This window comes from Rhinatrema bivittatum, chromosome 5 (genome assembly GCF_901001135.1).
Source record: "Rhinatrema bivittatum chromosome 5, aRhiBiv1.1, whole genome shotgun sequence".
Lineage (NCBI taxonomy): Eukaryota > Metazoa > Chordata > Amphibia > Gymnophiona > Rhinatrematidae > Rhinatrema > Rhinatrema bivittatum.
The window spans coordinates 319,758,052-319,768,104 of record NC_042619.1 but is presented as its reverse complement, the minus strand read 5'-3'; the positions used below and the strand labels follow the sequence as shown (position 1 = coordinate 319,768,104).

The 10,053-nt window shown below is 47.1% G+C and overlaps 1 protein-coding gene across 3 annotated transcripts in view; it reads left to right on the top strand.

The window, feature by feature from the left end:
• The first annotated feature begins 530 nt into the window (after positions 1 to 530).
• The window catches only part of SHROOM2 (shroom family member 2), a 359,555-nt gene continuing 350,032 nt past the window's right edge, over positions 531 to 10,053 (top strand). Inside the window, exon 1 of one of the 3 annotated variants that reach the window (XM_029604361.1) lies at positions 531 to 693. In XM_029604361.1, coding sequence (XP_029460221.1) covers positions 667 to 693 — 27 coding nt within the window. In that variant the 5' untranslated portion in view covers positions 531 to 666. Of the gene's footprint in view, positions 1,501 to 10,053 lie in introns of all 3 variants that reach the window. The other 2 variants (XM_029604366.1, XM_029604360.1) reach the window with 2 other exon arrangements.

Genomic DNA, 10,053 nt, shown 5'->3' with positions numbered 1-10,053 from the left:
CTGCTTTTCTGTGCACTTTCCCGGTGCTGGAAGAAATTAACGCCTACCTTTGGGTTGGTGCTAATTTCTGAATGTAAAATGTGCGGCTTGGCTGCACATTTTACTTACTGTATCCCGCGCGCATACCTAATAGGGCCATCAACATATATTTCCATCAACATGCATTTGCATGTTGAGGGTACTATTAGGTGCCGCGGGTTGGACGCACTTTTTCCTCCCCTTACTGAATAAGGGGTAAGGGAAAACGTGCGTCCAAGAGCAGGCTATGGAGCGCACTGTACTGTATCGGCCTGTAAATGGGGTGTCGCGCAAATAAGGAGGCGCTAGGGACAAGTGTATGTTCAGTTGGTGGCTCAGACCTTACACTTTTTATTTTTCCCAGATTTACTTACCTTTTAAGAAGGTGATTCTTGGAGAGGCGGCTAGCTGATAATCCTCTTGCTTTGTTGTTGTTGGTTTTTATTTTGTTTGCCTTGCTGCGAATAAAAGGCGATCCAGGTAATAAGTGCTTGGATAGTGCAGGGCTGTGCATCCGTCTAGGAAGGGGGGGTAACACTGTGAGCGCTCTGCTGAGGCCTGCACGTGCTGCAAGGGCAGTCCCAGAGCCATCGGGCGACCGGGGACGCTCGCCTGCCACCTGGCGGCTGGGCTGGCAAGGCCCGGCACATGCGGCTCCGCTCCTCCCCGTTGCAGGTAAGGCCGGCGGGTGGGGAGAGAGAGAGAGAGAGAGATCCCAGGCAGAGAAAGGAGCCTGGGGCAACAAGAGGAAGGCCCAACGGGCAGCAACCGCAGGTATCCGGGATCGGCAGCTTCGTCCAGGAAACAGGGAGGGAAGACTCTGCCCGCCTCCTCCTCCTCCCCCCGCAGCCCAACACGGCAAGCACCGGAGAGCGGGAGGAGCGAGACAGCGCGCAGCCTCCTAAGGGAATCGGACCTCGCTGCCGCTGAATTTTGTCTTCTTCCTGGAGGAAAGGAGAGCGGCCGACGAGGTGTCAGCCGGAGCCCTGATCCCGGGCGCTGCGGCCGAGCCGTTTTCCCCTCTGCATTTTGGTCGGGAGCGCTCCTTTTCGGCGGAGGAGTAGGGTTATGGCCGGGCCGGGGAGACGCCGCCGCTGTTGCTGACTTGCTGCTCCCTCCCCCTCCTCGCTTTGCCACAGCTCGGCAGGTGCCCGTGAGCGCCCCCTCCACCCTTAACGCCGCTCTCCGGAGGCAGGGGGGACGAGGCGCGGGCAGGAGCCCCCGCATGGGACCGGGGCCGGCCGCTGCCCCCTTAGCATGCGGCTCCTGGGATCGGAGTAAAGGAAAAGTCGCCTTGCGATCATGGAGCGCGTGGAGCTCCGAGGAGGCCAGGAGAGGTTTCCGGCTCAGGTGCCTGGGATGGTGGAGCAGAGATCGTCGGAGGCTTGGAAGCTGGTGCAAGTGCAGCTGATCGGGGGAGCGCCCTGGGGCTTCACCCTGAAGGGGGGAAGGGAGCACGGGGAGCCCCTCATCATCACCAAGGTAAGACCGGCTCTCCGCCGCTTGGTTTGTGGGTGATCGGCGGGCGGGCTTGTCCCTGCTTTGGTACAGATTACTTCTGAAAGTCCCCCCTTGATGCACAGAGCTGGATGCAGCACACTCGGATCTTTAAAGCAGCAAAAGACACTTGTTGCACAGCCTGGTCTCAAATAATTTGTGCTTTTAGTACAGGGAAAGAGATGTCTCACTAGTAAAGTTTCCAGGGTGACTATAGATGGAAGAGCATTTTATGGCGAGGATTAGTCAGGGTTTTCCACCAGGGGGTGGATAAAATAGCTTCATGTTTAGCAGTAAAAATATTCCAGTGTTTTCAGGTGGAGGGGGGAAATTCAGGTGTAACACTGACTTCTTTGATAATTATAATGCATGTATTTGTTTGTCCACTTCCAGTCTCAATTGTGTAATCTTTTCAAATAACATCAGCTTGCAAAAATGCAAAAGGTGTAGAGTCTTCTGGGGTTTATTATCAAGGGCTCCTTTATGTCATTGATGGGCTGTTAGAAGAATGTGGATGTGGTGGTTGGCACCCATCCTTTTGTAGACTGGCGTTAAGCCATAATGTAATTGCAGTTCTCTAAATGCCAGTAAATTTACTGGAGTTAAAAAGCAAGCCAAAAATGACCCTTTTTTTTTTTTTTACAAAAAAATAATAATAATTTTCATGTCCTGGTGTTCTTTACTTTTCTGTGCTGGGCAGTTTGGAAAGCAAACTTTCTTCTGTGCTTGAGAAAGAAAAACAGTTGTTTTGCAGGGTGTGCCAAGTATTGGTTTGTACCAACCACAATTGTGCAGGAAACAGGTCTGTGGTGAGACTCTGGGATGTAATGGAGAGAGTGGCACAAAGTCATCTTGTAACATTTTGCACACTTTCACATTATGTGAATTGTGTCCATGTAAAAATTGTCAGTAAAAATCTGGCAAAACCATAATTATAAAAATGAAATTCTCAGGATTTGGCAGCCCTGGCACTAGTCCACTACAGGACTAAATGCTGGTATTTATTGTTACCCTGCTGCTAGTTTTACTTTTAAAATGTAAAACGTTTGGCTGGCATATATGGCACTGTATTGCCCCTGCACTGCATCTTCCTAGTAACATTCACTTGGGAGAAATACAAATCCAAAATACTTTCCATGTTTCTCCTTTGTTCTAAATGTTATAAAAATGTTTTCTAACACTGAACATGCATTCTTCCACTTCTTACAAAAAAACAGGTAAGACAGACTCTGTCAGCAGCTACAGATCTCAAGGCCCATCCAGTTTGCATGGATTCACTTCCTCCTGCAGGGACTCGGGCTTTACCCTCTCTCTACCACTAGGTAGCTATTTTCTTCAATTCATGGTTTGCTGTTACTTCCATTAGCTTCGCCTAGAGGTTGTTCCTTGGATCCACCCCTTTCTTCAATGCGTCCTTCGGCGTCTACCTCAGGCTTTACATGACTGATGATGGCAAGGCTGAGCAGAGTTATAGTATGTCTAACTGTGTAAAAACATCCTGAAAGCCTGCAGTCTTAGCTAATCAAATCTAATATTTAACTTTCTCACAACTGGGTGTCTTCCCCTCAGTCTTAAAACATTTTTTTCTGGTGGGCTGAAAGAAATCTGTTTTTGAAATTCAGAAATGTGCAGAAAGTTTTGGTTGTTTTTTTTTTTGGTTGTTTGAAGGCAAGTTGCATTCCATCCTCCTTCACCCCCCCTCCCGCCCTCTCCTCCTTGTCTCTTGTTCTTCAATTTTTGCTACACAGCCCTCTATCCAGCCCGCCTTAGCTCCCTGCTAGAGTGCCCCAGTGACTGTTTTGTCACCAACCTGTTTACCAAGTTATTTAAGTTATATAAGATGTTATATTCATATTTGTATAAGTTACCAATTGGTCACCACTATGTATAAGTTGTTTATCCTGTAAACCGGAGTGAAGGCATCCCGCTATACTTCGGTATAAAAAAAGCCTCGAAATAAATAAATAAATAAAGTACAGTCTGTATTCCCCTCTCCCCCAAGAGCTTACACACAGGTCAATACAGTAAAGTGCGGCTGCGGTTACCCTGCTCCTAACCCGCTTTCTACTCACTTTTTGGCCGCGTTAGTCCAACCCGCGATACACTATCCCCTTTAACCCATTCTTACCGCCTCTTTAAATCACTGGGTAACCCCTTCCGCCCGCGGCATGTATATTAGATGTAAACAATCAAATTAGTTATTCCCTCCCATACAGTAACGCGCGCCCTGACTATCGCTTTTTTACCCTGCTGTTTTGCTGCGCGTTTACCCTGCTAACTTACCGCCTACCCTTACCCCAGCGTTAGAGGCAGGGGTAAGGGTAGGCGGCAAACTTTCCCCCAGCCCCCTGCCCTGGCCGCGTCCATGGGTGCCGGTCTCCGGGGCAGCCCCAGTCCTCTCCCCTCCTCCCGAAGCAACGAAAGCGGAAAAAATCGAAAAAAGTGAAAAAAAAAAAGCAAAAAAAAAAGTAGCAACGAAGTGGACGGTTTTCCTACGCTGGGGATTGCCAGTCCTCTCTCCCCTCCTCCCGAAGCAAGGCTGCTTTACGCGCCTTGCTTCGGGAGGAGGGGAGATGATGTACCACTTCCTGGTACATGTCATTTGAAATGACAGATACCAGTGTGTCCGTGAAGCATTAGGCCAGCCCACCCAGGATACTGTATAGCTCTCTATACAGTAAAAAGGATTGCGCGGGCCTAACAAGTCAAGGATGCTTCTTGGACGCAGCTTGCATTTGCAAGCTATTTACATACAGTATCGAGCGGTAGGTGAGCTGGACTGTGCGTGCGGCAACCGCAGGTGCGCCCGGCACGAACGCAGCTCTTCCTACCGCTCCTTACTGTATCGGCCTGACAGTAAATGACAGCAGATAAAAACCCCAAATGGTCCATCAAATCTGCACTTCTTACAGCCTGTTTGTACCTGAGGCAATGGAAGGTGGTGACTTGCCCAAGGTCACAAGGAGCAGTGGTGGGATTTGAAACCCTGGCTTCCACTCCATTCTGCACAGGAGCACATCTCTGTGGGAGAGAAGACTAAATGGTGCAAGGGACTGGCCTACACTGACAGAACCTTTCAATGCTGTGTTATCAGTTCAGATCTAGCTCAGATGGCTGATGCCAGAAAGAGGTTTGGCAGCCTGTGTGGAACAAGATTGTGCTCTTGGCCCAGCTGTCAGTGGGCAAAGTCTCCATAATCTCTGAAAACCATCATCCCAGTTTTGTCGCTAATTGGTACACTGGTTAAGTCTCAGCAGAAGAGGGCAATGACTGATCGAGGCTGAATTGCCCTGTCCTCAAAAAGGGATTAAGATGCATTGGCAGGGTGGCATGGGCAGATTGCCCTGCCACTATCTGGGGTATGTCCCCTCGGTGGACAAATGAGGGAAACTGTTTTTTGGTTACTAGAGCTGGCAGTCCAGCAACTTCAACAGTGCCAGCTTCACTAAACAAGAAAAAAACCAAAACTGTCAGGACACAGCTGGACTTCTCCAGAGCGCACCCAAAGATCTTACTTGTATCGTACAAAACCAATTATCAGGAGGTTTGTATGGCCAGGTATTCAGCCATTTCTATGACTCGGGAGTTTTCAGAATCGAGGGAAACATTGTTTTCCTTAATTACAGAATTTATAGTATGTCCCAGCCGGAAAGAAACATTTAATACATCAGATTAGTGATGGGAAGAGAGTTCAGCTTCATGCTTTCCTCCTGCTTTGAAGCTCTGTATAGTTTGGAAATCAAACATTTTGTCGAGTGATTCTTTTCTTTTCAGCCCCTATATTTATTTATTTATTTAGGCGTTGTGTATATACCATCGTTCCAGAATAAGATCACAACGGTTTACAAAGTCAGCATTCAAATTCTGGGTCAACATTCATATTCTGTTTATAACAGCTGCAGATTTCCATAACAGTTTCATGTTTTGTTTTGTTTTGTTTTTTTAACTTTTACTGGATTATAACATCTGTAAGCTAATTTTTCTCATAAAGGAAAACCCTTTTGCAAAAATGCCACCACTTCTTGGTTTCTGCATTAACTATTTCCCCTAAATAAAGTTGAACTAAAACCTATCTCATTATACACTTAAAAATGCTTAAAACATAGCGGCGGGCCACGTACAGGGGGTGGGAGGTGGTGAGAACGTGCTACTTCCACCTAGAAGTGACATCAGTGGGCCACAATTTTAATGTCGCCATCTGTGCCTTCTCTTCCCCCCACCAGCCTGACACTCCAGGGTGGGGGGGCAGGCCCCCAATGCATTGCTTTTATCCAAATGTTTGCCCACCCCTGTAAACCCATGATGGCTTGGCTCAGTGGCAGCGCTTCTGTGGGGAGGACCTGGGTTTGGTTTCTGGTGCAGAGGGCAGGGGAAAGGAGTCTGTCATCAGGCAACAGCGACACCTAGTGGTTGGACTTGGGATTCCACGTTAGCCAGGTTCCAAAAGGAGCCATGGTTTATGGGCCTCAGCTGAGGAGATCAGGCTAAGTGTTAAGAGGGAGGATATAAAATGGGGCATAAATCCTTGGTACTTGTGAGTAAAGGCTCAAGCCCAAAGGCAATTACTGGACAAACAACTTCCACCTCTCCCCCTCCCACCCAAAAAAAAAAAAGGCAATTTGGATGATGCTTTCATTGCACACTGTAAAATGAGTGCAGTGGCATATATTGTGTATATTGGAGGTGAAGCACAGAATGAGAAAGGTAGTGAAAAGTATTAGGTAAGGTATAACTAAGGGAGTAGGGGCAGTGTGTGAAATATCTGACAGTGGTTGCTCTGGCTCTCTTGGAAGAACTACGCAGTAAGTTTTAATGGGCAGTGGGGAGGATCCATTCACAGTTGTTCACTCAGGATTGGTGTAGTGAAAGTCAGCAAATGCAAGGGATAAGGGGAGCCACCGAGGTTTGGGTTAGGGTGCTATGGGAGCAGAGGGAAGCTTGATTATGAGCTGAAGCATTCTGGGCAAAGCTCTTAGGACAGACAGACACAGAGGAAGAACCAGCCTGAAAATTGCTGAAGTTGAGGTGTGTGATGTTAGAGGCACCTCAAACTGTCCAAGCTGCACTGTTACCACACTGTGCGCTGTCTCTGAAAATGGGGATGCTTTTCTTAAAACGTTACCACCTGTGCACTTCAGGTGTTTGGTTTAGTTATTCGCCTCTCAGTGCCCACAGCAGAAAGAGCAGCTCTCTGATGCGCTCAGTAGGGTCTTAGAATGCTATCGTGGGGGGACGAGTTCCTCCGGGGCCTGGCATGCATCAGACAGCAGAGAACGAAGACATTGTGATCCCCTGGGACATTCCTATTCCCACCGACAGGAAGAGCGATGCTAGAAAACCAGGTATTGTGGTGAAGGAGTAAAACAGAAGAATAGCATTGCTGATAGTCGCTGGGTACTGACATATCTATTCTGTGGATAATATGGAGAAAGCTAAGATCCTTAAGTACCAAGAGATGCAAAATATAGCAGAAAGATCCAGAATTAGTCCCAATTATATTGGGTGCCACTGGCCTGATTAAGGTATGTTGCCTATAAAAATTACATCCTATGAACTTCAGAAGGAGGCTCTCTTTGTTACAGTGGATGAAGTGAGGAGAAGAAGCCCTGGAGATGGAGGAGTCCTTCAGGGAAGGATGGGAGTGCTGTCTGCTCCTCAGATTGCTTTAGAAAATACAAGGACGTTTTGTACAGGGATCGATTTTGCTCTGGTTAATGGGAGTTGAACATGGGGATAGGGAGAAAAAGAGGAAGAGCGGTGTCTCTCTCACCAGCTGAAAAGCAGATGGTGACGCAGCATCCAGAAGCGATGGCTCCAAGGAGGAGAGGAAGGAGTAAACTGGGCATCCAGACAACTGCAAGGAGAGCTGGAGAAAGTAATGACCTGGTGTGGCTTTCTTGTTTAGCCTTGCATCACTGCAGTGTTGCAGGTTGTCGGTTTAGCGGATACCCCATAAAAACACGTCTGTAGCTCCGGGAGTGCACAGAATATAATGTTGCGCAGAGGTGGCTGGTGGGGGTGCTGTGGCGAATTGTTTGAATTCTGATGTGATAAGTTCCCTGCCCTCAGGAGTTTACAATCTAAGTGGGGTACCTGAGGCAATGGGAGATAAAATAGCTCGCCCAAGGTCACAAGGAGCGTTGGTGAAGACTTTTTTTTTTTCTTCTCATTGTCTGCTGCAGGGAACCGGAACTGTGTGTGAAAGGGAGAAAGCCAGATGACCAGGTGGCTTGCTTGAGGTTAGGAGGAAAGGAATGGGCGGGTGGCCTTGAGTCATCACTTACCTCATTCACCTTCAGGTCACGTGGCCAAAGTCATTCCCTTCTTTCCTGCCCTATGTGTGTGTGTGTGTTTTATATCTGTCCTTCTGCCAAGGTGTTCTGTGTCGGGATGCAAACGAGCTTCCTGTTTTGTAGCTTAATCATTAGAGAAATATGAGATGAGCCCTGGCTGCACCTTGCAGCCTTATAAGTTGTATATTTGTGGCTTGACTCCAGTTCAGTTCTTTTGAAAAAAATGTTTAAGGTAGTCAGGAAGATACAATTGACAGAAGGCAGTTTTCTCTCTTTTTAAAAATGCTTTCCTTCTTTTGTTATTTTGTAAGCTAAATTGTGCGACAGGAAAAGCATCTAATGTTAGATCCCTGTGCTTTGTAAACCTTATGGCAGAGGATGGTAACAGACCCAGAAAGGGGTCGAATTAGCACCCCTCTGAAACTTGGGAGCAGCATGGCCAATTGTCAAGGCTTCAACCCCGGTGCTTCTGCTCCTCTGTTTCAAACCTGTGCTAATTCAACCCCTTTCTGTGTCTGTCTTCTACCTGCAAGAGGAAACTGGAGCGTTTTGTATCCCTGCGTAGTGGTCAGCTTGAAGAAAAAAGTTTCCAAATAGTAATATAGTTTTTCTTTTTCCTCTCTGTACATCACACCCTGTCCTCCCCATGCCACGGGCTTGGCTTTACGGAATCTGAAATTTTGGCTTTGCAAATTTTAACCATAAACCGTAGCAGCCCAGATGGCTGTAACTAGCTGGGAGTTCTGTTTGTCACAGGGGGGCTGCAATTAAAACAAGAAATAAACAAGAGGATAATCGAAATCCCCTCCTTGCACACTCTGTGTCCTGTCTCCATAGCTGTTTTTCTGTTTATTCACTGTTGTCCTTCTTCCATAGCAGCCTGTTTCTGTTCCTAATGCTGCTGTTCGTGCTTTATTCTGCACCGTTTCTTGTTTTCTGTTCTGCTGTGAATTGGTGGTCAGCTTGTAGGTTCACAGCTTCTGCTGTAAGTCAGTACAGCTGGCTCAGAAGGGGTTAACCTCTGACTTGCAAACAGAGGTGCTCGGGAATTTTTTGCCTTCTCCTTTTTCGTCAGCTCTGCTCAGTCCTTATGCATCAGCAGCTAATCTGGCCAGCCTTGCCAAATAATGCTCATTTTACCCGTCTTTATTTCAGTGGCCCAGTTTATGCACAGTAAAACTCTGTTTATTTGTTTTGCCTGTTAATAAGGTTTGGAGTTGAAGAAGCAGCCGCCTCCTATTTGTGCGTAAAGACAGAGCTAAGCTATCTGTTGAAGTTGCGCATAGGGAATGCATTGCGGAGACAGAATGCTCTGGCATAACCTGTAAAGTTGAGTGTGGGTCTGAGGTACAGTCGCCATCCGGGGGAAAGGGGTCATTTCCAATTGCCCACATTGATGCCTTTTATCTGCACTAGCTTTCAAATGCGCCTGCCTTCTCTTTTGAAAAATCACCCCAGAAAAACTACCCACATGTGTGCACATCTGCTGGTTTTTGGCAGGTAGCTTTTTTTTTTTTTTTCAAAGAAAACTTGTGCCCCTCTGCTTCTGAAAACGCAGATGAGTGCAGGGAAGTGCAAGGTCCTGCTCGCCCATCCAGGAACGCCTCCTTTCGCTGTAGGTGCAGTTGCTCGTGCGGTGGCGCCACAGGTGAAAGTTTACCCACGTACGAGGAAGGCAAGCTTCTCAAAGCCCGTTTCTGCAGGTAAAGCACTGTTTTTACCCGTAGAAATCACTTTGAAACTTCCTCCTAGTGAACAGGCAGTGACTGCATCTTGCACAGAGCAGCCACCTCACCACGGCCTGGTGCTGCACACACCAGCGACGGACGCAGCTCTCTCCACACATTAATTTTTTGTATTCACGTGGAAGTATGTTATATAAATGTGAACTGAAACCTAACATGGGTCGAGTAAGAAGGTCAGTTGTACATTTTGTTAATGACAGAATAACCTTCTCTGTGCCACAATACTGGGAGTAAATTAAATGCAAAAAACAAGGCTCGCTGTGCTTGGAAAAAGCAGAATGTACTTTTTTTTTTAATTTAAACTTTGTTTCTTCAGAGCATGTTATTGAAAAAGAGAACCAACCATGCATCAGACATGAGTAGATATATAACCTCTCACAAATGGCACCACAAATATTAAGTAACTATACATGTACTTCTAAGGCATGTGGTCACAGTATCTAACCCCAAGACAGAGCCTAATGAGAGATGTAACTTCTGTAATACAGTCAGCATTTCTC